Genomic DNA, 27,216 nt, shown 5'->3' on the forward strand with positions numbered 1-27,216 from the left:
ACGATGAGCAGTATTTAAATAGAGAGAGATCAACGCATGTTCTTGTCTCGTTAAATGTTATCCGTTACTCCAGGCTCAATTTCCCCAAGCAACTCCAACAACTCCTCCCAAACCCGCTTATTCAACTTCTCACCCTCAATTCCCTGCATGCACTTTGGAAACTCACGTTCCTCGCCATTAAACAGAAACTTTCCATGCATCTCTTCTCCCGCAAAGACGCCAGACAGCAATACTCGAGCTCCTGTCTCTGCAGTCCGACCCAATAATGCTACAAGGCCATAGAAGAACAGGGTGAAGGGGAAAGCTACGTTTTTGAATAGCTGTGTACCGCAGAAGCCTGGGTGTACCGCATTCATGATGATGTGTCCTTTCCCAGAAGCGTCGGCAGCTTGGGAGAGTTGCTGCATGAACATGGTTTGTATGAGCTTGGTTTTGCCGTAGTGCTCAAGGACACTGGGTTGGGCGTCGAGAGCCTCAAAGATATTTGCCTCTGTTGTAGGAAGACGGCCCTGATTCTGTCAGTCTCAACTCTGAGAACATATGCAAAGAACTTACATCAAAGGATGCGTCGGAAGACGCGATAGTAATACGAGGGACGACATTAAACCTCACCATCGTTTGTCTCAGAGCCGGCAAAACGAGGAGCGTAAGGAGAGCCATCGATATGACATTGACCGTCAAGGCCGACTCGTGGCCCTCCACCATCTCACGATTAAAGGTTAGAAGACCTGCATTGTTGATCAAGGCATCGACCCTCTCTAGTCCTCTCACGCGCGTAGCGAATTCCTTGACGCTATCGTACGAAGCGAGATCCAATTGCCAGACTTCAACGACTTTATGTTTCTCTGTCGTCTGCTCGATATCCTTCTTGGCCTGCTCACCTCTCTCGATACTTCGGCATGCCAGAATCACCTTGTTGGCATTAAGTTCTGTAAGACGCCGGGCTGTTTCCAAGCCAATACCTAATACCAAGATGTTAGTTTAGTAGAGCAGTGGTTTGCCAGGAGTTCAATTACCGCTGTTGGCGCCTGTGATGATAAAAGTCTTGTCTGTGCAATCTTTATTTTGAGGCGGTACCGTGACAAACTTGTCACGGATCATATTTATGAAGAACGACATGGCAATTTATTTGCTCCTAGTAGGAAGCTAGACGCAAGATTCAATGAGGCGGTTGAGAGTCAAAGGTTGGAATTGTTGAGGACTGGAAATTGAGCCAGTCTTTATAGGCAACAGACTGTGGTGAACAAACGAACTTTTGAAGGATCTCATGTGCTAGTTTGCGTTGTATTGTGTAAGTTGTTTTATCGCGGCGAAGGATTGGACCCATTCATTGCTTAGTTGCAAGGAGCACTAACCCTGTCCCATGCTGTGCTGCGTCGTATCCGATCTAACCAGCTCGAACGATACAACAACGGTGTTGAATGGTAACAAACTTTCAATATTGCATGGCCGGAACCCGAATGGTACTGGTAGACATGGTAGTAGAAGACTTTTGAGAATATGCTAATAGCAGTCTTTAGGTCAAATGGTTCAACGCCGACTTGTTCTTTGACACTTATTTTGGCATGATTCTGTTCAAAAGGATTTAAATTAGCAATTATGAAATCTATAGTCTATAATCGTCGTAAAACATAAGGAACCCTTAATGCCGTCAGATTAATCCACCTTACACCAAATATCCAATGGCATCTCACAAACGAAAGCATGCACCCTGTACCTTACTTCTCAAAGGTATGCATGATAGTTCTCTTTCCAGCTGCCCAAGCTTCAGACTTATCAGTGCCCATAGCTCGGCCCTTGCTGTACCAGATCACGAGGCTGGGCAACTTCCATGTACCAAACTGACCAGTCGCTCTGCTTCGGCCAAGAGTCACACCAAACATGGGCTTGCCTCCAGGGACGTACTCTGGAGCTTCACCGCCGTCGAGATAGGTAGGAAGGGCCTTGAAGAGGTATATCGACTGGTTCTCTGCCATTGCGATCTGTGAGTTCTCAAGGTTACCAGCGTCGCCAACGACAAAGATGTTATTGTGTCCTTCGACCTTGAGATGAGTGGTCTGCTTGATGAAGCCGTCCTTGTCGAGGAGAGTCTTGGGGACGAATTCGGTGTTGGGAACAATGCCCGTTGCAGGGAGGTAAGCCTGCGCAGTGATTTGCTTGGTTGTGCCATCGGAAGAGAGAACCTCAATGATGATATCTGGCGATCCTGGCTTGGGTGTTGCGCTGATGACTTTTGTGTTGGACATTCTCTTGACTTTGAGGTTGTCGAGTTCCTTGACGACAGACTTGCGGACTGTTTCTGTGGCTGGGGGAGAAAGGGGCAGGTCGCCTGAGTAGATGAAGATGACCTCCTTCTTTCCGTGCTGAGAGTACTCAAAGCCCAATTCACCAGCTGTCTCGGAGCCAGTCATACCACCACCAGAGACAACAATAGTCTTGGCCTTGCTGATCTGGTTCTGTACATCATGCAACTTGGCTCTGGCGTCTTCTGTGGATCCAGTGCCCTTCCAGACCATACCATCTCTTGTTCGTGATCCAGTAGCGATAATGAGAGTGTGGTAGTTGACTTCGCGAACAGCAGAGGTGTCATTCAATTCAACGCTGACAAGGTTGGAACTGGTGTCGAGAGCAACAGCCTTGCCCTGAATCCACTCGAACTTATCAGAGGGATAGTCGACAAAGGTAGGCGCAAGGGGAACAAGGGCCTTTTCATCAGGAACTTGGCCGGGAACAACAACTCGAGGCATTGCGATGGGCCAGTGGAAGTGAGTGTTGGGAGAGACGACGACCATCTTGAGATTGTCGCGCTTGAGGACCTGGTTGATCATTGTTTGTCGGATGACAGGCATGGCAGCTGGGCCAGCGCCTAGGACCACGATGGTTTTGATGTCAGCCATTGTAGTGTATTGCTGTTGAGATAGCTGAAGATGGAAGTAATTGAGTAGTCAATTGATTGCTGATTGTATTGTATTGTGAGTTGAGATGAGATGAGAGATTGATCCAGAGCAGGATCCAACAAGCTCTATATACAAAATTCCAATGCTTCTCTACAACTGCTTCATCAGCATATTACAAACCCCCTCAGTCCCATACCGCGTGCCCTACATAGCAAAGTGAGACTCTGCAATAGAATTTCTCATCTCTATGCATCCATATTTGCTGACAAGAGTCGGTGCTTCACCGCGCGCGGCATAATTAGCGGCATTCTACAGTAGGCGGCTGATAAAGTTGACCAATTAGACTGCTTGACGCTCACTAAAGTCTCCGTCGCGCGGGCTTCGGATACTTTGCTTAGGGGACTGTCCGACGCTCCGCCGTGAAAGAGGTGGCTTACACCCAATAGCAAAGGACTTGAGAATTGTCAGCAACCCGACAGAATATTAGAAATGTCGGCACTTGATCAATCGCAGCACACTTTCGTAATATCCATTGCCGATAAATCTCCAGACTGTTTCAAAGAAATGCCGTGTAACTGCTATTTGGTCGTGATCTCACCTAAGCTGGTCGGCTAATATGGATGTTAGGCCGGCAGATAACCAAAGTCCGCAATTACATTCATATTCACATGCAGCATTTCGCAGCCAAGACTGCAATGTCACCCTCACACTAATCAATCTCAGCTGTCAATTGCAGAGACTCGAATCTAGAACTTGTCCTGTTAGATATCTCTCAGAAACCGACAAAGAGACAACTGCCCAATGCAGGTTAGCTGCGCAAAAAGGAAGGAGGCCTAATAATCACGATTGATATGACTACTTACAGCGGTTTATACGAGAATAATAGTAAAGATTGATCAAGAAGTTCAACCAATTAATGAATTGAGCCAAGGAGAGTTGACACCAAGTATGGTAACGCTGACTGACCGAGGGCCCACCTCAAGTCAAAACAACGACCTTAATTCAACATACCACTTCAACGCCTGCAATACTCGTTTTAAATAGGTGTTGAACAAGAAGAACTTTACTGCTTATTGACTGCAATAAAATTCAAATTCGTTTTTATTGCTGGAAATACCGTTTTGTTTCCCTCTGCGCTTCAAACTTTGGAGTTTTTGGCTGTGCTGTAGGTTAAGTAGCGCGACACCAACTCCATTCATGGTGCAACTATATGGACTATCTATGCAGGACAAGCTATAATTAGGGAGATTGATAGTGTTAGTTAGTATATCAGACACACTTCCAGGAGAAGTGCCATATTATACCAGCACCACGTGATCTTGGTTTCTTCAACGATATGACGTTTCTTATTGGCCACTCAGACCAACGTCACTATCCCAAGATCCTCATCGAGTGATCTCATAAGAAGATGCATCCAAGACTATGACATCGAACTATTCTGTTGCCAAGCCAGGAATAACTTTACATTCATCTGAACAAAGTATCCAGATTAAAGCTGTCATGAGCGAATGTGCGATATCATCATAACACCTCGGATCATAAATTTCAATCGTCATGTCTCCATGCTTGGCCTGACGACAGCAGTTCAAACCTACACCCCGTCTCCATGACAGTTATTGTGGACTATGATGAATGGTGATAACGTCCAGGATCTCTTCAACCATTTGTCATCGAGATTCTTTCCGTTATCATCACACCTACAGTATGGTAGTCCGTTTTGATACGTTTATGTACGTCAATCTCGATCCGGAACCGTTACCTATCATACCCTGCAGCGTCATCAAAACGGTAGCTGCATCATGGTAGCTCGATCAAGAAACAGAGCGAGAATCTCAAATGAGGAAACCGTTATCGAGATCAAGAAGAAGAAAGATGGAGACGGTGATGATGGATGGCTCTTGGGTTGCTAGCCGGCTTAGAGGATTATCTCGATGAGACAAGATGTACCCCGGTTTTATCTCAGTTGGTGCAGACAACTCGTCAGGGTGTCAGAAGAATTGGCCTCTGAGAGCCTGAGAGACGAAATAATTTAGCCACCTTATGCCAACTTGGACCAGCCTTTATAGTTAGGTATTTTGGCACCCGAAGCATAAGACAACCTTTTTGTTACCCAGCTGCAACCAACGTAATGCCTGTAGACATCGCGTCAAGAAATATGACCGAGTCTAGACTACCATGAGGTCAACCATAGTGACATATCAAGCCCCGGCATCCATCTGCCGTCATGAGCAGAAAAGAAGAAGGCTGCAAGGCTGTCGAGTACGGAGGCCCATGTGGTGATGGTGCGGCTCAAACGTCATATCCCTGAGAGGTGCAGTAAGATGATGCAAATCTCGCCGCAAGGCAACCCTCCACCGTCGCCTATTACGGTCAGCAAAATCTGAGGCCCTGGGGGTGAGATAAACGTTTGACAGATAATCGACATTGAATCATTGCTATTGTGATTGCGTAGGTGCAGGGGAGAACCGAACAAGCTTTTTGGAGGAGCGGAGCCCTGGGTAAGAAAACCTTATGTCATCTTTCTCAAACGACGTCAAAACAAACATCAGAAGCAAGGATAGAGTTGAGGGAATGGGGCTTCAAACGGAGAGTTTTTGCAGTAGGGGGGCCCTGTCAGAGCAAAGGGAAAGCCATGGCAGGGGGATGGAAAACGAGAGAAACACCACGGATGGGGCAGACAGAGAGAGGGTCTGGAACGATTAACCAAACTCAGAAGGTGAAGTTATTGCTTGTGGTGGTGGCATTGATGATTTTCGCATAGACAAACCGAGTTGGAAACAGCAGTGTCGTCATCACGTGTCACGACGGCTGATCTGGGAGGCGAGGTGGTGATGCTTCACTTCCATGTCAAAGACTAGAGAGTGCGGATGCATCATGCCCTTTTGAGTATCAGCTCGCCTGCTGCAAGGGGCCTTTCTCTTCAGAAGGGCTGAGATGAGGAGAATGCTGGCCAGACCTCGAGATCACGGGCCTCTGTTTGGTCGAGACCTTTCAGACTAGGAACCGTTTTGGACCACCGGCAAAGAAAGGACAAGACAAGCTTGTGGGGCACGGAATGAGGCTCTAAGTGAGTTTGACGCCTGTCACCGGTGACAGCTGAAGATAGGAGTCAGTCCAAACAGAATCTTGACAGTGAAGTCTGAGAGTCAACACAAAGACAGGATTTGTGCTAGCCTCCCCGTCTGAGCGAGCTGAGGTTTGCCTGTTTGACCAATACAATGACGCAGATGGAATGCCTGTATCCGTAGCCTTGTGGATTCAGGATGTGCAAGAGGCCTGCTCATGACGATTTTCCCTCCCCTTCTTCTTTCTATTTCCCCTTTAACGTGCATCAAAAAACGGTGGTGAGCGTGCGAGTGTGAGTGTGAACTGTGAAGCGAGGCGAGATATGACGGTGTACGGTAGCATCCCGTCTTGTGTCTGCCTGAGCAAATCTCTAGAGCCAGAGCCAGCCTCCGTTTCCCCCAGCAGTGACAGCACTGTAAAACCCCCCTGAAAAACAATGACATCAGTAAGCCGAACAGTGGAGATCTACTCTTAGCGTGGCGGATGAAGTGACCTCATTGGCGCTCCCACACCTCAACAGAGACCCATGAATGCCGTCATTGGCCCACTTGAGTCTCGACTACTCTTTCCCAATCCTTACTCGCTGAGCGGCACAGCAACTTTGCCTGCCATACAATGAATAATTGGACACTGTGGGTGAGATGACATGGGAACTCGACGTAATTGCCATTCACCATGTTATTGCTCTCCGTTTTTACTGTAGGTAGTTCCGTTTTCGTGGCGTTTATTTTGTTATTGCTTCTGACATATCTTCTGTACAGGGGGGTAATGCTCTCCGAGGAGTTTGCAGCTCTCGACGTCAGGGATGAGTTCATTCTGGGTCGCATCTGTTGCCATCCTTGAATATTCAGGGTCCTTTTTCGATAGACAATCACATCTCAATAGATTCGGTGTAGCACTCACCGAGGATATGGATATGGGGAAAGTGGGAATAGCCTCGCTACTCAAACTCTGTTTTTCCCAGTGCAGTTCACCTCAGATCAATGCATGGACGAGACAGTAAGCGTGAATGAACCCTGGAAGCTCGGCCAAGGATGGGAAATTAGCGGCCAAGATTGGAATTTAGGTTCAAGACCATGGGAATCCTGCAACAATTCCATGTCGTGCCGAAATCCCCTCATCTGGGTCGGGTTGGGTTAGCCTGGGAGCCTGGGACTGGGCCACCTGGGCTCACCGTGGGATGGGATGGGTCCCAGTGATGTGCGCCCCTACCGAGAAGCATATCGGACGGAATCCATCCCCACGCAGATGCAACATTTTGATCTTGAGCCGCAAAAAGAGAATATCAATACGAAATCCAATGAAATCTGAAACTTGTGGTTCTCGATATACGCCAACGTTTGTCGACCTCGAGATCTCAGTAAAGATTTTGCACTCTAAAAAGGTCGAATTCTGGAGCATTCGTCAATTTGCAGTAATTCTCCTCTCTGATCTTTGGGCTAAATGGCTTAAACCTGCAGATGCCAAATGGCCCTAAACGACTCAAAAGGGCCGGAAGAATGCCAGCCCGAAGGATGCAGCGATGATCCCTCCTCATATCGAAATGTCTCGGACAATCCCTGTCCCCTCTTTTCGTAAAGTCTCTCAGGCCGCGTCTTAGTCTTGCTGTAGTCTTGGCCAAAAGGTCCCAAAAGGTCCAGAACCTCGACGAACCGTTGTACCTTTCAAAGCAACCGCGTGACCCGCCCAACTAAGAGGTAAAGCTCCTCGTGGTCCCCTACTGGTCTCATGGCCTCGGGAGCTGAAAAGTCATTAATCATACAATCGACTTTTGAAACCTCTAGCGGGCGCCGACGGGCAGCTGCGGTAAACTCTGTAATTTATCCATTCAATCTTCCTTCGTCTATGAAAAGCCTTCCACTTTTGGAGATTGTCGTAAGAGGATCTGTTCTCCTCAGCCCACGCATGATTATGAAGACATTGCTTGAACCGCATGCATCATTGCCCCGTTGTTTGACTTGAGCTTCAAGTCCTCAGTTCCAATCGCCCACCTCCAAAGCAAAGAAATGATGCACGAGATGACTTCAATGCCGGGCCCGGATCAGCAGGGTCTTTCTTTGTTTGTCCAGAGCCCCCATTCCACTGCAGTTAAGCTATTGCGTGCAGGGTTCAATTGATCAACAAGAGAAAAACCACCAATACAGTAAACGGTTGTACTGTAATTATCTCATTGTCAGCGTAGCCTCGCCTCTCACAGGCTGTATTGCTTCACACAACATGAAAAAGTGGTGGCGATGGAGCAGGACCCTGAAGAACCGGGGCTGCTTTGGCCACAACGAATGAGAAACAGTAGCGTCAGAGCGCAGGGATATACCGACGATCTCTCCGAAGCTTACAGGGTACGTACCGGCTGCGTAACAGTTTCGACTCGTCAAGCTACGCCATTTACAGGCGCTAGACGACGACAATCTCTGCCGATCAGCAGCTCATGATGGCATAACATTGGTCTGAACAGGCTGTTGAGCCCCGGTTTTTCCTCTTGCTCTCTGTAAATGTTAAGGAAAAAAGAGGGGAAATGTGTCGTTTGTCTCGTGCTTCCTGGTAGCATCACGGGTATGACAACCGCCTAGAGAGTGAGGTGAGGTGAAAAAAGAAGGGTCCATCCACGACGATGATGTGCTACGGAACCACACACACCTCTGGATGGACTCTCACACCCCATTACATACACAGCAACTCCACTCTGACTGCATTTTCAAGGGACCTGGGGGTGGAGGCTAATCCCAAGGTTTGGAGCCTGTACCTTGCCCGCTCCGCTCCTCTCCTCTAGGCTTACCTCTACGCTGTTTTGGACCCGACAGTTTCTGGTATAATAAGACCCTGAGATCCCCCTCGAATTCAATTCTCATCATCCAACAATCAATCAAGCATCACAACAACAACCACTACAACTCTTCAACCTCTTTTCAAGCCTTTTACATCTTTAAGCCGGCGTTTTAGCACAAGCCTATCTATCTATCCATCTATCAATTCATCTCTTCGACTCATTCACATAAGTCGATTCAACCAACCAACTACTCAAACACTCAAAACAAACTTCACAAACAACACCTTCATCATGCCCGCTCGATCTGACTACGGCTCCGTCTCCATGTCCATGTCTCCTCCTCCTCCCCAAAACCTCTCCAGCTACTCTCGCTTCATGCACGACCACACCAAGCGACAAATGGAGGCTTCTGGCGCTAGCCCCCCTCCCACCAACGCTACTGCTGGCCGGGCTCGTTCATCCATGACCAACGGAAACACCAGCCCGAATTACTCCTAGGTTCTCATAATATGGCAATGAGACAACACAATAACGACATTACCTCATTAGAGGCTTCACCATGATGACTTCTTTTTTTCTGTCGTTCTGCCTTGGCTGTTGGGGCTTGGAGATGAGATGACATCAAATACGACGTCAATGGTGGCGAAGCTCACCAACCCAGCCTCCTCTCACACTCAGCCAGGGCACTCATGAGTAACAACATTCACGGAGTACTGGTGCCTAAAAGTTCATTTTCATATGACAACATGGGCTCTTTTTTACAATGTTCAATTTCCTTACAAACACGACATGCAAGGCGTTTCTGGTTCTGGGGTTTCAAAGGTTGCGAGAGCAGCTGTTGTACTATACAATTGAGAGAGAAGGGATACACAAGCATCAGAGGAGGAAACATAGCTTAGCTATTGCTGCGATTAGCGGAATGATAAATGACAAATAACTTCATATCAACTTTCATGTTCCTTTGATACACGTGAATGTGTAATTCATGTTCCTTTAATGCATGCGAATATTTATTCATTTACCATGCTCTTTGAATTATAAGTCTCAGGTTAAATACATCTTCAACGTTAGGATCAATAGCAACCCGGTAAAGTCAAATCTCAACAAGTTAGATATACATATTGTATCAGCTGTTGAGCTCTAATAACGGTAAGCACATATTAACAACAGCTAAGCCACCCAAGACGACTTCTTCCTTCTTCCATCTTCAACCTTCCGCCTTCAACCAAACCAACACAACAACAAGTCGTCATCCGACGTACCAAGCTGCTAGTCAGTCAATTGACCCCGGTTCCTACCCTTCGCTACACATTAGAGATTCATACTTTTTTTAATATGAAGAACTTTGAAAATCATAGTTGTTTATTTCATATGTGCTTCATGCACCGATTAAAATACACCCTGACTGAAATCTCATAAAAGACATCTTATTCCAGTTGACCATATGAACCATCGTGAGCAAAAAAAGTAAAACCCGTTTGCGCCTAGACTCCGTAGTTGTTTACCATAAATTATCGTCATACGACTCTGAGAGCGGTCATCTCGTTGCTCCCCGTATTGCTCGGTGATCAAGCCTTCTTCTTTAGCCCAAGAGCTGCAGAGTGGTCTTTCTTCTTCTTGACCACCCTCTTGAAACTAGGAGCCGGAGCCGGGGCCACAGGTTCTAGCACAGCTGGTGCTTTCTCCTCAGGTATAGTGTCCATCTTCATCTGAGCTCGTGCCGCAGCGAAAGCTTTCTTAGCAGCTTCGTCGTCTTCCCTCTCCTGCTTCTCTCTTTCCTCGTCTTCTGTTCGTACTATTGTGCCCGCAAAGTCGACACCTTCTTTCTCAGATCGGTTGATCCGCGCGTTTCGGTGTCGGATCTCGTCTAGAGCGTCGGCGGCGGCCATTTCTCTCTGCGCGTCTAGGTTCTTGGCCTCGAGTTCCTCCATCGCGTTCTTTTCTTCCTCGCCCGCAGCCTCTGCTTCCTCGCGCTCAAGTCGATTCAGTCGTTGCTCTTCATCTTCGTCCTCGGTCTCGCGGTTGCGCCATGGCTCGTTGTTTCGCACTGCTCCACTAACCATGCTATAGTCATTGTTCTTGGGATCCGTCTTAATAATGACCTCCCCACTACATCCTGGGCAGCGGAAGTGCAATCTGACGATGGAGATGCCACCAAGGTATTTCTCAGCGGGATCAGTGGTCTTTTCGGAATTGAACTTCCTCCCCTTATACTGCGTCCTAGTTAGCTAATGTGCTTGAATTAGAGAGGTTCCGTGCAAGCCTTGGGGTCACGATGCTTCAAAGAACTTCTCCTGAACGAATTAGAGCAGAATAGAGTAACATACAATGAACGTTCCACAGCGGCAACATCTCATGGACCAAGGAGCCATAATTCGGACCTTGATGCTCTTGATTTGTCCAGCATCCTTTTTGCCCCCCCTTCGTCGAGTAAGAGCCGACGGATCGAAGTCCGGAGGGTAGTACTTCTGTAGAACTTTGCGTTCACTCATTCTGGGCGAGTTTTACTGAGTGAAATGTGTTGAGGAAGCTGTGTTGAGAAAGTTGAGTCGAGGCGGAACTATGTCGAGGTTGAAGTTGAGAAGTGAGGCAATCGCCAAATCGCGGATAATTTTTGGCACGTGCGTGGGTGGGGGCCAGTAATATTAGGTAAGCCAGATCCGATCCCTGCGCTTGTAAATGTGGAGAGTGTACCTACTACGGAGTATGTAGGTGATGAGTGTGACCACAGTTCGGGGGAACATGCCTTTTTATATTATTGCGATATTGACTTCATGATTCACGACATAAACTTTCTTAGAGTCCCAACGGTATCAGGCTCCAAACCTGTGGCTTAAAGTTGTTTTATCATGTGCATCCTGAAAGCCTCAATACAGCTTGCGTCTTGTGCTTGCAATATGAAATTCTAGCGTTAAGAAGAGGAAATAAAATTTATACACTGGAAAATGCCAAGATAGAAATATCAACCTGGTTACCAATGTTCATTCTTTTATATTCTCTCGACCTTTATCATACATCGCGTGCAAACCGCATTTCAATCCAGTTTCCTTGCTCCGCGAGTCTGCTGCCTGTTGCTGCAGCCAGCCCCACCCTGTGAAATCTAGCGGCTCGCGTTCAATGGCAAACTGAGCCAACTCAAACAATTCAACCACAACCTCAACACCATGGGTAAAGCTGAAGTCGGATCCACTAAATTTGTCGCCAACCGCATGAAGGCCAAGGGTCTTCAGCGGTTGAGATGGTACTGTCAGCCATGCGAGAAACAATGTAGAGACGCCAACGGATTCAAGCAGCATACAATGAGCGAAAGCCATGTGCGACAAATGCTTCTCGTCGGCGAAGACCCCAAGAAATACATCAACGACTATACCAAACAGTTCTTAAGCGACTTCCTTCTGCTTCTAAGGACTGGCCACGGAGAGAAACAGGTTCATATCAATCGTTTCTATCAAGAATACATTGCCAATAAGGTAAGCTCTAAGCAGGGTCTTTCTTTTTTCGCCAACTTACTAATACAAAACAGGAGCACATTCATATGAACAGTACTAAATTCAGTTCACTCACCGATCTCGCGAAGCACCTGGGCCGCGAAGGTATTTGTCGAGTAGAAGAGACCGAGAAGGGCATACATATATCTTGGATCGATAAGTCACCAGAGGCCCTGCGACGACAAGATGCATTAAGGCGCAAGGAGGCGCAAGATCAGGGCAACGAAGAGTTGGAACAGCGCATGATCCGAGAGCAAATCAAACGAGCACAAGCCGCCGCTGGCACCAACGACGAAGAAAAAGAAGAAGATCCTGAAGCCCGCGAGTTAAAACGCCAAGAGGGCGAGAAGATCACGCTCTCATTTGGAGCGAAGCCAGCCGCCCCCGAAACGAAGGCATCGGAGAGTCCCGCGCCCGACACGTCTACACAAGAAGCAGAGTCTTCCAAGACGACAGAAACGACCACTGAAAAGGCAAAGGAACCTGAAACGGCACCAGCGAAGCCAAGCGGATTTGGGGGTATCTCGATGAAGCTTGGTGGAAAGCCGCAAACCAAGAACGTCTTCGCTCAGGCCAAGAAGAACGCGCTCTCTTCAGGACCCAAGAAAGCCGCCAAAATCGAACCACCCAAAAAGATGAGCGAGGCCGAACGTATTATGAAGGAGGAGATGGAAAAGAAGCGGTCCAGGGAGTCTGCTGGCTTTAGCTTCGGCATGGGCTCCAATAAGAAGCAGAAGAATAACTAAACTGCTGCGATTCTATTTCGTGGCATGGCGAGACTGGAATTTCTGTCGAAAGACAAGGACACAATGCATATCACAGGACATGGTTGGGGCGTTATTGGTTTGATTATCCATCATAGATACCACTACAATATATTAAAATGACGATTCTTGGTTTTCCGTTATCTCTACATAAACACTGCTATTCCATCCCTTCAACGCCAGTTTCGCCAGAAACAGTAGATCTAATCATCGCACGCATCGACCGACTGCCGTATTTAAGCATCGTTCTCTGCGTCTGTGCCGTCACGTCTACAAATCCACGATGTTAGCCCCATTCAATGCCAGTGTACCTAGAGGTTTGACTTACGGAATGTACTGTATTCTATACTCGTCCTCCAACGTCGATCGCACATCGTCAGGAAGCTGTCCCAAGACTTTGATAGCATACATGCCGGGCACGTAGCTGTCGAGACGCTGGTACTTTGCGATCCACGATTCGCTCGGATTTGCGAGTGTGATAACACCCTCGAAGACGGTAGATGTACAGCTCTCGATTTGATCCTGGGAATGCTGGAGGTGCAGGAATTCTTCGCAGTTGGGGCAACCTTCGTTTTGGAAGCGCTAGATGTCGATAAACATTAGTTTATTGAATTCGTTTTGGGGAGATTTCGTGATGGTTGGACTAACAGTGCTGGTCATGATGATGGAGCAGATCATGCACGCTCGCAGGTTACGCGCATTACTGGATGGAACGGTCGACATGTTTGGGGTTTTGTAGAGAAGATCGTTATAGCGTTTTCGTGGAAGAGGAAATGCGGTCGTGAAGAGTTGTTCAGCGCAGACCAGTTCGCGACAACAAAGGCGGCGATAAAGTGTCGTGATGCATATAAGCGGGGTATGCACTAACTGCGATATCCACCTCGACTTCAATCTCTAATTGAAGATGGATCTCAACACCCAACCTTCAGAAAACCTTCACAGTTTTTCAACTCAAAATGACACAAAATCCAAGCCAGTCAAGCCAAAAGAATATCTTTCAACAGAAAGATCTTGAGAAGTCTCATGATATTCTCACCTGCACAATCAAGGAACCGCCCTTCTCATACGCCCACCTAGAGCTTGTGACGGATCTTCCCAGCAGTTCTTCATCTGTCGTCCTGGACGATCTTTCCCTTAAAAGCTACTGCACAACTGCTCTTCGACAATTCTTAGGAACTACGGGTGTTGCTATCTCTATCGATATTCTTAAAGTGGAAAACAACCATGCATGGGTTCGCATTCCAAGACTAGACCTCGGTTCTTTCGCTGCAGCGATCACAGCTTGGAGAGGCACAAGCGACAATGGCGAGCAAATAAGCCTTCAACTCCGACAGTGTTCGGACTGGTTAGGCGCCATGGTTGGGGCTGACGGACAAAATCGACTTTGGAACGCATGAAGAGTGGCATTTGTTATATTCATCATCGTTGAACTGGAACTTCATCTGATCATCTAGATGGGGTATAAATGTATGAAAGTACATCGCCCATCAGCCTACCTTGCAAATGCACCGTTTCCAGACGCCTGGGACCCGAATACACCCCGAAACCGCCGCCAATTTCTCTTTCTACGAGCTCTCCGCCATTTCTACATGAGAGAGGACATGAGAGAGCTTTGCGCATATGCCTGGCATTGTGTTAGTGTTGAGAGATGTATCTAGACACGAAGCATCAACTTACCATAGGCTTAATGTCGGGATGGGGCACGGCATCGAATTGCTCGTACTGAAGCTTGTAATCGGGGCCGATGTTAATGTAAGCGCCCCTGTTTTCTGTCGAGTCACAGTATCGAGGGGCAGAAAAGACTAATGAAAATGTTAGTGGCAAAGTCATAAATAGATAGCCGGATCAACTCACCGGTAATACAGCGACCATCGTGCTGCACCTCATAACCATCCATGCGAACCTCGTGACTTCGAATAACAGCCTCAAGACCGTTCTTCTCACAGAACTTCTTGGTAATGTCGGGACCGAACTGCATGCCGACACCACGCTTACTAGGACCCCGGCCATTCTCCTCCTGGGGATCGGTCCAAAGCATCTCCATCATCAAGCCAGCCTGTCCGGGTTGTCGCTGGCCGTGTCGGTTCAATTTTCGGATATCGTCAAGAGTGACACTGTCATCTGAGAAGAGACCTCCATGAAGAACAAGGTACTTCTTGCCAATGAGTGTAGCCAGAGCCAAAGCAGAGAAACTCTCGGAGAATAACTTGAAGACTCGCTCGTTGTACTTGGCCTTGCATTCGCCCTCGAAACCATAGACCCGGTTCATGTCGTCTGTCTCGTGGTTTCCACGGTTCAGGAAGAACTGCTTAGGTCGTAGCCACTTGTAAGCATACAAAAGCAGGGCGATCTCAGTTGACCAGGAACCTCGATCCACAAAGTCACCGTTAAACAGATACCAATGCTTCTCGTCAGGAGTGCCGTTGCGGCGGAACAACTCCATAAGATCGAAGTATTGACCTAAAAGGATTAGTTAGCTGGACAAGACATTGGCAGGCAGAATTCTTACCGTGAGTGTCACCACAGACAGTAAGCTTGACATCGCTAGGAATCTCCACCTCAACCATTGTAGGTTCATCGTAGACGATCTTCTTAACGGCAAGAAGAATCTGGTAGACGTATTTTCGGTGAATCTTCTTGCCGTTCTTGAAACGCTCGATCATGTCGTCGATGAATTCTTGTGTCATCTCCTCGCCTAGTCGCACGCCATCGTATCCCGGCTCAACAACCATCGAGTCCAGATCGAGACCCTCGGCTGCTGAAGGCTCATCACCAACCTCGATAGCAGCAAAGAAAGCCAGCTGCCTGACAATCTTCTTGCACTCTTCCAACTTGAGCCTGGCATCTTTGTTGTTGGGATCGAGAGTAACACACGTCTTGAAATCATCGATAGCCTCCTTGGGTCGTAGGATCGCAGTCTTAGCTAGACCTCGTCGGTAAAACGCCTGCCTAGGTCAGAATTCGAACTTGTATGCTTCAATGGTTCGTGGCGAACCTTGACAAGCTTTGGGTTAAGCTCAATAGCTTTTGTGGCATCAGCGACGGCATATCCATAAGCTTCAGTTTTGATGTATGCCTGGTTCCTGAAGTTAATACAATGTCCAATTTAACGGTCGTAAGTCCTGTGTATGACTTCGCACCTGGGCTCGGTTGGTGAAGAAAGTAGGCTCCTTGTCGTTCTTTTCGATAGCCTGAGTATAAAGGTCGACTGCGCTAGGGTAGTCTCCTGACTGAAAGGCTTTGTTGCCTTGGTTTTTGAGTTCGACAGCATCCATTTTGTAAAACGTTCGAGGTTTGTCGAGGGCGTCAGAGAAAGAGATGGAAGATGAGAGGAGGGGGAGGGGTAGTTGTTTGGTGGTTTTGCGCCGAGCGCAGTATCGACCACTCAAGTCAGTCGCAAAAAGAGAGGGACTCGAATTTGAAGTGTGCAGGTTAAGAATAAGCTCGTGGAATGCTGCAGAAGCGAGGCGGACTGCGAATAATGGTCGGTTCCACAATGCGAGGAAGAGCAAAGAAGTTTTGGAGGTTGATGGCGGGCGGCTTTTGGTGGAGTTAACTTGCCCCCCGCTGGCGGCGCGTCATGAACCGAACCTGACGGCTCCATCGGGGGCTTAACGGGCGAGGTTTCAGGGCTTTCAGCCAATATGATAGGTCTAGGGCCCCTGTAAGCATAGGTTGCCTACCTGGGTGCAAATCGTCCGGGCATTGTCTCTGGAATGCCTAGCGTCTGAACAGGCGTCAAAAGACGGGGAATCTTTTATCAATCGCCACCCTGGACTGCATCAAACATCTGTGGATGTAACTGGAGCATGTTTCAGCGGCTACCATCCTACATGCAGGATCCATATCTTCAGCTCTAAACCAATATTCAGAACAAATTTATGTTATTCTTCAGAAAGGTATTGAACTGAACATCACGCAGCTATAAGGTCACGCGACTTATGAAATTCGTGGTAAATTTATGTAAGCTGTCAGGTCTTGTGCCTGAAAATCGGTTAGTTGCATATCTTAATCGCCCCACTAAGCTGTTCTAATCTCACAACTCGACTCATAGCTCATACTTACTCGTTATCAACCCCGGATTACATTCACTCACATCATGGAGTCAGGATCAGGGACATCAAATGCGCTGGTGCGCAAGCGGTCCGACACCGCTTTGATGCCCCCTCCTCCTCCTGCTAAAAAGATGAAAAGGCCAAAGAAAGTCCTCGACGAGGATACCTACACAGAAACCTTGTCTCAGATCATAGCTCGAGACTTCTTCCCTGGGTTGCTACAGACAGAGACACAGCAGGAATACCTCGATGCATTAGAGTCAAAGGATTCCGCCTGGATCTCGAGTGCAGGACGAAGACTTCAACATGTTATGACTCCAGGACGCCAAAGCACACCTCTTCCTCCAAAGGCAACAAACTCTTTCGCTCCTGGAGACCAGACACCCTCAGCATATGGAGGTGATACGCCGGCTTCTGTTTCTTCACATATACCCGAATCTCGACCACGCCTAAAGTCCAACATGAGTTTGTCCAAATTTCAGGAGACGTATACAAGCGAGGACAACGAGAGCTTTTACAAGCTTATTGACAAGCAGAACCAGAAAAAGGCCGAAAAGTATGCTTGGCTTTGGCGCGGTAACAAACTACCCTCAAAACAAATGATCAAACAGAAGGAGGTTGAAGATCGAATCGGGCAAACGCGGAGCCTCATAGATGACGGTTCTAAACGCGATCGTCTTGCTATCAAAGACAAAGACGACCGTCCGGCACGCCCAGATACCTGGAATGCCGATCCTAAGAACAACTTGATGTTCAGACCCGATGGAGTTGAAGATGGAGTTGTTACTGTTTCTCAGAAAGCCGAGGAATCTTCAAAGATGGCGCCCAAATCGATTGTATACGCAAACACTAGAATGCCTGAGCCACGCGTCATACAACGACCACCATCGCCCACCATGTCTGCAGTGCGAGACGCCATCGCAGGCAGGCCCCGGAAGAGTGATCAAGATTCAAGTGTTACCGGAGAGGAGACGCCAAGAGTGAATGGTTACGCCTTTGTCGACGACGAGGATGATGAAGATGAGCCGATACTTCCTGCACCCATCATCAACTTGGGTCCAGGAGATGCAACGCCAAACCCTTTCCGCCTACAGGAGCAACGCGACAGAGAGAGTCTACATGAGCGTATGGTGGACCGGATATCGCAATCAAAGAAGGAATCCACAAGGAATGGACTCACAGGGAGGGTCGATAAAACACCAGTCCCCAAATTCCCAAGTAGCCCTCGAGTATCTGCTGGAGGCCTGACACCAGCAGCACAGAGGCTGTGGAGCAAAATTGGCACACCTGGACGCGGATCAAGCGGGAGTTCATTTGGGCAGTCTAATAAGCCCATGACTCCACGAGGGTCTCTTTTGAGATCAGTTAAGAAACCTGGCTCAACATCGGGATCAAAGTGAGGACTTTGAATTTTATATGTATTTTTTAGCATGGCGTCGGCGTTATTGGTTACTGCAGCTTGACGAAAGTGCCGTTTTTTTTTATAGGGCGGTTTTACAAAGCGGGATGCTTCAACAACCATAGAGAGAAGAGGTTTTATCAATAGAGACCAGGTTCCAATCGTTCTTGGTTTTTCATGTACAGTCTACAAGCCGCCATAAAGATAAGAGGCTGTGATCGATTTATCTAAGCTCTCCATTGTCTAGCTTTATGCTCGGTCCATGCTCAGACTATTGGGACGTTCTTTTGTTAGTTCGTAATTTGTATGTAAATATTGAAGCTGTACTATTATTCGTATCTACTTGTACCTGGATTTGGATTTGGATATTATTCTAGATCAATACATCTTCGGCAGTTGATGTGGTTAACCCCCTTAGTTGCATGACCCATCAATTAAGTCATGGACTTTTTTTCGCCGAACCTTGGAACCAGCAACCCACCTTGTTAAGCTGGCAGCCAAAGCCAGCACGCCAGATACCATTAATTACCTCTATTCAATGCGCTTCTGGACCTTTGAGGCCTTATCGACCTGATGAGGTTCGTCGACTTCGCTATCGACCTCGCAGCCGTGCTCAATGCCTCTCGAGGCGTCGCCGCCAAGCATGTCGCTCTTCGAGGTCGCCAGATCGACACTTATAGCCGAACATCGAGCGTCGCTGCGGCATTGAGAAAGCGAAATGCTCAGAAGAGCCCACCGACAGCAGATGCGACACATACTGCTACGAGGCCGAATGATGACGTGACTTACGGGCAGACTGCACGAGAGACGGATTCTATAATCGAGACGGCGAAAGATAGACAAAATGTCCAACCGGAATCTACGAGCACCGAACGAGCTCCGTTCAGTAGTCCGATACCAAATCTCAGGCCGAGTCCACAGCAACAAGCTACATCCGAACCGGCCAAGGAGGATGATCTTGATTTACCACCCGGAGTCGACATCAACATCTTCCATACGGCACGAGGTTCCAAGGTCCTCGATTCCCTACGAAAGCAAGGCAGACCTGGTGCACCACCTGCAAGACCTGGAGCCGGAGGTCCCGTGAAGGAGCATCCCATGAGAAATTGGCCTCCTCCCCCACCCCGTCCAGAGGATATCTTCGATGCGGAGCCCGAGAAGCCCCAAGAACCTGTCACAAAATATGTGGAACCTACGGAACCCGCGAAGTCTGTAGAGCAGAAGCCTACGCCTGTGCAGGAGAAGTTTGCGGAAACAAAGACTGTAGAGGAGACACCCGTGCCTGAACCAGAGAAGGTCGCTCCGGTTGTCCCTGAAGCTGATAAGAAGATCGATGAAGACGTCATCCAGGCCGCAAAAGAGATTGCTGGAGATGCAGTAGCACCCTCAGAAACCCCACATGCTCTGAGAGAGTCCAGTGTTCCCTCGTCACGCATCAGCCGAATATGGAATTATGGTGGCCTTGCTGCTGGCATGTTGGGAGGTGCCATGACCGAAGGCTTCAGCCGAGCTTTTAGTGGCGGTGGTCAGGGATCCGTCCTCTTGAGTGAGAAGAACATGGAACGCCTGGTTGCCAAACTCTCGCGGATGCGTGGTGCTGCTTTGAAGCTTGGTCAGATGATGAGCTTCCAGGACACCAAGATGCTTCCGGCTCCCATCCAACAGGTCCTTCAACGCGTTCAGGATCGTGCTGATTACATGCCCGCTTGGCAGCGTGATCGTGTGCTCGTCGCCAATCTCGGTCCTGAGTGGAGGGAACTATTTAGCGAGTTTGAAGAAAAGCCCATCGCCGCGGCTTCGATCGGACAAGTTCATAAGGCAGTTTTGAAGAATGGCAAGCGAGTGGCTGTCAAAATTCAGTTCCCTGGTGTTGCCGACTCAATCAACTCAGATCTCGACAATCTCAGCCTTCTCCTTACAGCAACTAAGCTTCTACCCAGAGGCCTATATCTCAATAAGACAATTGACAATGCACGACTGGAACTTGGTTGGGAGTGCGACTACGAGCGCGAGCTTCAGTGCGCTCAGCGCTACAAGGAGCTTCTTGGATCGTCTGAGAAGGATGTTTTTATGGTGCCGAGTGTCTACCCTGAAGCATCCGGCAAGCAAGTCCTCACTATGGACTTCATGGATGGCATTGGCGTGACCCGCATCACATCCTTTACTCAGGAGCAGCGCGACTGGATCGGCACACAGATTCTTCGACTCTGTCTCCGTGAGATCACCGAGTTCCGTTTCATGCAGACGGATCCTAACTGGACAAACTTCCTCTATAACGAAGACCTCAATATGCTTGAGTTGCTCGACTTTGGAGCTTCTCGCGAGTATCCCGATGAGTTTGTTACCCAGTACGTACAGCTCCTTGCTGCGGCCTCTCGATCCGACAAGGCCGCCGTCAAGGAGTTGTCTGAGAGTCTTGGTTACCTGACAGGCCATGAGAGCCGCACTATGGTCGAGGCACACACAAAGTCTGTTCTTACACTCGCTGAACCTTTCCTTGCCAACGCGCCCGACATCTACGACTTCAAGGACCAGACTATTACAGAGCGTGTGAAAGCACTGATCCCTGTGATGCTTCAAGAGAGACTTGCACCCCCGCCTGAGGAGACATACAGTTTGCACCGCAAGCTCAGTGGTGCCTTCCTCCTGTGTGCCAAGCTGGGTAGCAAGGTTCCTTGTAAGGTGATGTTCGAGGAGGCTCTTGCCAAAGGAGGGTACAGTAAGTGAGAGGACGGAGAGGTAATGCCACCATGTATCATATAATCCCATGTAAAACTATTTAGAGTATAAAACGGGCGATGGATGTAGAATAGAGAATATGAAGTTTATGAAGATAAAAAGTCTCTTTAAGTTTCGAACCCTATCGAAACGGTTAGTATAATGAGTTGAAGTTCTCGGACAATCGGTATTCGGTGGTTTGAGACAAGATCTGGTGGGGCATCAGTAGGTAGTCATTATGAGATATTTGCATCATAAATTATTCAAGCAGGTATATAATAAGTACCGATTTAATGAATAAGAAGAGGATGTTAAAGGTAAAGAGAACATAATAAGTGTATTCCTAGAATTGATAGTTCAAAGTTCGTCTACCAAGTCAAGTTGGAATGCTTGACGCATGTTATAGGGCGTTTGGTATGCCGCTATCGCACCTACCTCAGGTAAGCTTGCCCTGTACCCCGCGCGAATACATAACCTAATCAAAGGCCCACCTGCCTCTCTTAATGGATAGCTACAGTCACCAACCTACCTAACTAAACCTTCAGCTTTTCTATCGACGGCATCTTCAGTTCAAGATGGCGGATTTAATCACTTTGGCGACATGTTCCCTCAATCAGTGGGTGCTGGATTGGGCGGGCAACCTTAAGAGAATCCGCAAGAGTATCATCTTGGCCAAGGAAGCTGGAGCTACTCTGAGAACGGGTCCTGAGCTTGAGATCACAGGCTATGGATGGTAAGTTCTTTGACCCATATTAGTACAGTAAAGATATTCTGACATTGATTGATAGTTTGGACCATTTCCTTGAGGCTGACGTCTATGATCACTCCCTGGAATCACTCCTCGCAATCTTGGCTGATACCGAACTCCATGGCATCCTTATTGATGTCGGTCTTCCTCTTATGCACAGGGGTTGTCGGTACAACTGCCGTGCCATTATCCTCGACGGAAAGCTTTTGTGTCTTCGACCCAAGATCTATCTCGCTAATGATGGGTGTGTAGTACTTACCCCAGAAGGAACCCTCATACTGACCCGACTCTACAGAAACTTCAGAGAGAACCGCTTCTTTACTCCTTGGAACAGACCGAGATATGTTGAGCAGTATAACCTTCCTCCTGGTCTACAGAAGCATCAAGGTGTTCGACAAGTTCCTATTGGTGATGTTGTTCTATCTCTCAATGATACAACTGTCGCTGCTGAGACGTGCGAGGAACTTTTCACTCCCCAGGCACCTCACATCAACATGTATGTTCTAATGCAACCTCAACTTACTCTGGAAGCGATGGAGCCAATGTGCAAGATAGCTAATGATCATTTAGGGCTCTCAATGGCGTCGAAATCTTCACCAACTCCTCTGGCTCTCACCACACATTGAGAAAGCTCGATGAGCGCATCGCCCTGATTTCCGAAGCAACCCGCAAGAGCGGCGGTATTTACCTATACGCTAACCAGTCCGGTAACTTGATCTCAACCCTTACACGCATCTTACTCAATCTCACATCGTCTTAGGCTCCGATGGAGACAGACTTCTTTACGACGGTTCATCCCTTATCATGGTGAACGGCAACATTGTGGCCCAAGGTGCTCAGTTCAGCTTGGACGACGTCGAAGTGGTTACAGCGACCGTGGATCTCGAAGAAGTTCGTGCCTATCGATTTGCCCCATCTCGCAACTTCCAGGCTGTCCAAGCACCAGTGTATGAAAGAATTGAGGTCGACTTTAGCCTAAGCGCGGAAGACCTTGACATTGACCTTCTACGAGCTCCAACACCTCCTAGACCAGCCAGATATCACGTCCCCGAGGAAGAAATTGTAAGTGTCTACGGAACCCCTTCTTCGTGTTTTCACTGTGGTAATAAAGAATCTCTCTACGAGGACCTATGCTAACCTTTTGCTCAATCTAGGCCCTTGGTCCCGCTTGCTGGCTCTGGGATTACTGTGAGTTTCTTTCATCGGTATTCGGCCAGGCTATCAAGAGGCTAATTGGAAAACAGTACGACGAAGCAAGGCTTCTGGTTACCTTGTACCCCTTTCTGGAGGTATCGATTCGTGTGCGACCGCCACTATCGTCTTCAGCATGTGTCGGCTTGTTGTTGCGGCCATCAAGGCAGGCAACGAAGAGGTCATTGAGGATGTCAAGCGAATCGCTGTGTACTCTGATAAGCTGCCCGAAACTGCTGAGGAGTTCTGTAGCCAGATCTTCCATACCATTTACATGGGCATGGAGAAGCAGAGCAGCAAGGAGACTCGCCAGCGTGCCAAGGATCTCTCCGAGCGCATTGGAAGCTACCACACTGACATGAACATCGACGATACTTTCAACGCCACAAAGAACCTGCTCACTCAAGGCACTGGATTTGAGCCCAAATTCAAGGTCCATGGAGGATCAGCGACTGAGAACTGTATGTTGATCCACCCTTTTTCAGTCATGCCATGATTTCATTTGGTCGATGTACTAATTTCTACAGTGGCTCTACAAAACATTCAGGCCCGTAGCCGTATGGTCATTGCCTATTACTATGCCCAAATGCTGCCAACAGTACGACAGCGACCAGGAGGAGGCAGTCTACTTGTTCTTGGATCCAGCAACGTCGATGAGTGCCTACGAGGATGTGAGTAACCTATCCAGGAGATTTACAATGACATTGGCTGACAGCATACCCCAGATCTTACCAAGTACGATTGCTCTTCGGCTGATGTGAACCCCATCGGCAGCGTTAGTAAGACAGACTTGAAGAGGTTCATCGCTTGGTCCGCCAAGAGCTTTGACATGCCTATCCTGGAGGAATTTATCCACGCTATTCGTACGTCAAGCCCTCAAGTCAGCATCATTATGATTCTAACACGATACAGCTACGGCCGAGCTTGAGCCTATTACCGCAGACTATGTTCAGAGTGACGAAGGTGAGTCATGTTCGTTTGTTTGATAGCAATTGACTAACACAATCTCAGCTGATATGGGCATGACATATGACGAGCTCTCTCGTTTCGGGGTAAGTCAAAACAATCCCTAAACTTATAGACAGTCAAACTCATAAATATCGCAGCGTCTACGTAAAGAAAGCAAACTCGGCCCATACGGCATGTTCCTCCGACTTCTTGAGGAATGGGGTGGTGAGGGCAAACTGACCCCGCGAGAAGTTGCCACCAAAGTCAAGCGATTCCACGGATTCCATGTATGTTTTTCTTCGGCCAAAATTGCTATTGACTGAGCTAACAATTCTTTAGTATATCAACAGACACAAACAAGCTGTGGCAACACCTGCTGTCCATGTCGAGAACTACTCTCCAGACGATCACCGATTTGATCTTAGACCCCTGGTTTACCCCTCACCATGGAATAGTTGGTCTTTTGAGAAGATTGATAAAAGAGTTGAGGCTATGGAAAAGGCTCTGGAGAAGAAGAAGGCTGCGTCTTTAAAGTAAATAAAGTACGAGGATCAGGAATGAGATAGATAACTCCAGTTGACTTCCCAGTGCCTGCAGTTGGCCCTTCAGTTAATCAATGGCCCGGCCTGAAAGCTGACAATTTTACCTCTCCATAACAGGAAGAACCACAGTCATGGTATGTATGCTTTCATTGTTGAACATGTTGAACGGGACGGCCGGTCTGCAACTAGGTGCCTATAAGAACGAGATTGTCCAGTTTATCCTGTATAACCTCGACTCAGGAGGTAGTGACTTTTTAGGCAGCACTTTAAATACCTAGGTTTTCACAATGACACCTTGGATTTGTAAATACTCGCAAAGGTGTACTCGACAAAGTTACACATTTGGTCACACATATGCTGATTTTGAACCTTGTGCAGTATTAACACAAGCTCGACGAGGCATCTTCGGACTGTATGTAAATTTATAATATGCACTGTAACTTTCCGCATATATAAATTGCATCTGCGATCTCTCCACTTCTCTCTTTCTCTTTCCTTATCAATCTGAAACAGATGTAGAATCGAGGGTTTGACCTATGATGAGCACTTGGCATCAGAGAGCAACTACGGCTTATACAGTTGAAAATGATGCATCCGTGAACTGAGGTCATAAGACTTTGGGTATTTTCAGGCGAGTTGCCAAGTGCCAATAAGTCGCTGGTCGTGGTATCGTCAAGTGCTCATGGGAGTCACAGATCTAGGCCAAACAAGAAAAACAATACACAGTAATAATAGTAGTACCTAGAGTCGAAGCAAATTATCTAGATGAGGAATATAATTGACGGGTAGAACGGCAACAGAATCATCAACCCAAATATGTTGATCTGCAGCGCTGGGAATACGCTCGATAGCAACTAGGGAATGGCAAATGCATATCATTTAATCAAAACAGAATGAAACTCTACTGCGCAGCATTACAACTAGTCCAAGGCTATGCAAATATCTACAGTAGCATTGGATGGACCCTCGATGGCGCAGTAGGTTCAGGCGACTTCCCTGAAGCTAGAGATTGATGATCCTCATATTTCCCTTTTCCGTAACCACGATCGATAGTGCAGGGCTCTGGTTGGACCCTGAACGGGGGGAATCGACCAGCCTTACAGGGCGCCTTGGATCTTACCTACGTCATAATATGCCGCCAACACCGACAGGTATCGAGCTAAGACTGCGGCTGTGTCTCAGCGGCGCTGGAAACTCGAAGGATTCGCTGATCTATTCCTAAAACAGTATCAATGCAGCGCTCGCTCTATATCACCATCTACCTATTCTATCGTAGCTGAGTATCAGACTCTTGAATATATAAGTTGAAGGCTTCGCCAGTCTTGACAAGATATCATCAAACAAATAATCTCTCAATCAAGACAATCATTCAGTCTCAACCATCTTTCACTCACTCAATCACCTACAAACAACTCTCACCTTATCACATCTACACAATGGGCAACTCAGACTCAAAACTCTCTCCCTACCAGCTCTCAGACGAAGAGCTCCAAGCTATCCCTACAATCATCCGCATGACATACCAAAGCTCATGGAGGAAATATGCCTGCTGCTTCACAAGCAGAAACATCAGTCTTGGTCCACCCGACGCTGAGCCCATGTATACCCTTAGCTTCCTTCGAGGTTTATACGGCGATATCATTATCCATAAGGGTCCCAACTCCGACTCGGCTCCCATCGCAACATCTTCAAGAATCAAGCAATACCACGACGATTACCTCATCACACTACCCTCCCCTACAGGCCATGGTGTCCATGAAGAGACTCTACGCCGACCCCAGGGACTGAAGGGTCGTTTCTGGTTCGGCTGTCTAGTCGGTAACGGTCCAGAGCAGCGCGTCGAGCGTTTTGAATGGCGTCGCTCGCGCGGTGCTGAAGTCAAGAGTGTCGGACAGTCACGATGGGGTGGCTACAAGCTCGTGCGTCTCGGAAGCACCGACACCAAGGAGGATTACTCGTCCAGCGAGGATGATCTTGCTGATGAGAAGAGCAACAGCGGCGAGGGTTATACCAGTGACGGCAAGGAGATTGTGGCAGTCTGGGGAAATGCCAGCTGCTGGAAGACCATGTCTGGCGTTGGAGAGCTTCAGTTCCGAGGAAGCGGTGCGACAGGCGAGTTGGGAAATATGTGGGCTCTTATGACTGTCATGAGTTGCATGTCTATCTGGCAAAAGGTCCAGAGGGATAACGCTACAGCTGGTGCGTCGGCTTCTTCAGCTTCTGCTAGTTCAGCCGCGGTTGCTGCGGCCGTATCCTAAGTGGTTTGTTGGATTGTGGTGTATAAGATTAGCGGTTTTTCATTCATGATATCCATGTTGCAGATAGAGTACCTATAGACTTTCAATTCTCAAGACATTTTACTTGATCAATCACATTTGGCAGCTTTGTGTGTTGGTCTGTATTACTTACACCACTACCCCTCCAACTTTAAGGATACTTGGCAAATAGCCCAGGGTCAAGACACATCCACGTACATATGATATCTGAGCTTTGTAAAAAGGTAAAGGCTGTTTAATAAGGACCTTTCGGGACTTCAAGATATAGAGGTAAAAAGGTAGGTACGCAAAAAAACATACAACAGCGGGGATTCGCTGGTCGTCACCGACCCAACTACTAATCCGCCCCTTACCAGC

General features: G+C 47.9%; 11 protein-coding genes across 11 annotated transcripts; 6 read left to right on the forward strand and 5 right to left on the reverse strand.

The window, feature by feature from the left end:
* Positions 1-50: 50 nt before the first annotated feature.
* On the reverse strand, positions 51-1,119 carry FIESC28_08445 (uncharacterized protein; the record flags this gene model as incomplete). Its single annotated transcript, XM_031162583.1, has 3 exons — positions 51-509; positions 556-962; positions 1,017-1,119. The coding sequence occupies 3 exons, from the start codon at positions 1,117-1,119 to the stop codon at positions 51-53; spliced, it is 969 nt and encodes a 322-aa protein (XP_031013352.1).
* Positions 1,120-1,718: 599 nt separating this feature from the next.
* On the reverse strand, positions 1,719-2,897 carry FIESC28_08446 (uncharacterized protein; the record flags this gene model as incomplete). The annotated part of the gene is made up of 1 exon (XM_031162584.1): positions 1,719-2,897. The coding sequence occupies one exon, from the start codon at positions 2,895-2,897 to the stop codon at positions 1,719-1,721; it is 1,179 nt and encodes a 392-aa protein (XP_031013353.1).
* Positions 2,898-9,021: 6,124 nt separating this feature from the next.
* Positions 9,022-9,228, forward strand: FIESC28_08447 (uncharacterized protein; the record flags this gene model as incomplete). The annotated part of the gene is made up of 1 exon (XM_031162585.1): positions 9,022-9,228. One exon carries the CDS (start codon positions 9,022-9,024, stop codon positions 9,226-9,228), a length of 207 nt encoding a protein of 68 aa, XP_031013354.1.
* Positions 9,229-10,298: 1,070 nt separating this feature from the next.
* Positions 10,299-11,222, reverse strand: FIESC28_08448 (uncharacterized protein; the record flags this gene model as incomplete). The annotated part of the gene is made up of 2 exons (XM_031162586.1): positions 10,299-10,943; positions 11,058-11,222. The coding sequence occupies 2 exons, from the start codon at positions 11,220-11,222 to the stop codon at positions 10,299-10,301; spliced, it is 810 nt and encodes a 269-aa protein (XP_031013355.1).
* Positions 11,223-11,894: 672 nt separating this feature from the next.
* On the forward strand, positions 11,895-12,964 carry FIESC28_08449 (uncharacterized protein; the record flags this gene model as incomplete). Its single annotated transcript, XM_031162587.1, has 2 exons — positions 11,895-12,200; positions 12,254-12,964. 2 exons carry the CDS (start codon positions 11,895-11,897, stop codon positions 12,962-12,964), a joined length of 1,017 nt encoding a protein of 338 aa, XP_031013356.1.
* A 254-nt stretch (positions 12,965-13,218) lies between these two features.
* Positions 13,219-13,705, reverse strand: FIESC28_08450 (uncharacterized protein; the record flags this gene model as incomplete). The annotated part of the gene is made up of 3 exons (XM_031162588.1): positions 13,219-13,252; positions 13,311-13,564; positions 13,631-13,705. 3 exons carry the CDS (start codon positions 13,703-13,705, stop codon positions 13,219-13,221), a joined length of 363 nt encoding a protein of 120 aa, XP_031013357.1.
* A 233-nt stretch (positions 13,706-13,938) lies between these two features.
* On the forward strand, positions 13,939-14,379 carry FIESC28_08451 (uncharacterized protein; the record flags this gene model as incomplete). Its single annotated transcript, XM_031162589.1, has 1 exon — positions 13,939-14,379. One exon carries the CDS (start codon positions 13,939-13,941, stop codon positions 14,377-14,379), a length of 441 nt encoding a protein of 146 aa, XP_031013358.1.
* A 188-nt stretch (positions 14,380-14,567) lies between these two features.
* Positions 14,568-16,257, reverse strand: FIESC28_08452 (uncharacterized protein; the record flags this gene model as incomplete). The annotated part of the gene is made up of 6 exons (XM_031162590.1): positions 14,568-14,606; positions 14,660-14,784; positions 14,837-15,442; positions 15,492-15,927; positions 15,978-16,058; positions 16,123-16,257. The coding sequence occupies 6 exons, from the start codon at positions 16,255-16,257 to the stop codon at positions 14,568-14,570; spliced, it is 1,422 nt and encodes a 473-aa protein (XP_031013359.1).
* Positions 16,258-17,081: 824 nt separating this feature from the next.
* On the forward strand, positions 17,082-18,437 carry FIESC28_08453 (uncharacterized protein; the record flags this gene model as incomplete). The annotated part of the gene is made up of 1 exon (XM_031162591.1): positions 17,082-18,437. One exon carries the CDS (start codon positions 17,082-17,084, stop codon positions 18,435-18,437), a length of 1,356 nt encoding a protein of 451 aa, XP_031013360.1.
* Positions 18,438-19,009: 572 nt separating this feature from the next.
* Positions 19,010-24,578, forward strand: FIESC28_08454 (uncharacterized protein; the record flags this gene model as incomplete). The annotated part of the gene is made up of 15 exons (XM_031162592.1): positions 19,010-21,159; positions 21,561-21,594; positions 21,700-21,887; positions 21,943-22,146; positions 22,198-22,398; positions 22,473-22,609; positions 22,663-22,964; positions 23,057-23,090; positions 23,147-23,554; positions 23,621-23,764; positions 23,819-23,956; positions 24,006-24,056; positions 24,105-24,145; positions 24,200-24,328; positions 24,381-24,578. The coding sequence occupies 15 exons, from the start codon at positions 19,010-19,012 to the stop codon at positions 24,576-24,578; spliced, it is 4,359 nt and encodes a 1,452-aa protein (XP_031013361.1).
* A 1,441-nt stretch (positions 24,579-26,019) lies between these two features.
* FIESC28_08455 (uncharacterized protein) lies at positions 26,020-26,841 on the forward strand (the record flags this gene model as incomplete). Its single annotated transcript, XM_031162593.1, has 1 exon — positions 26,020-26,841. One exon carries the CDS (start codon positions 26,020-26,022, stop codon positions 26,839-26,841), a length of 822 nt encoding a protein of 273 aa, XP_031013362.1.
* Between the last annotated feature and the right edge of the window lie 375 nt (positions 26,842-27,216).

Source organism: Fusarium coffeatum, assembly GCF_003316985.1.
Source record: "Fusarium coffeatum strain FIESC_28 chromosome Unknown BRIP53273_contig_198, whole genome shotgun sequence".
NCBI lineage: Eukaryota > Fungi > Ascomycota > Sordariomycetes > Hypocreales > Nectriaceae > Fusarium > Fusarium coffeatum.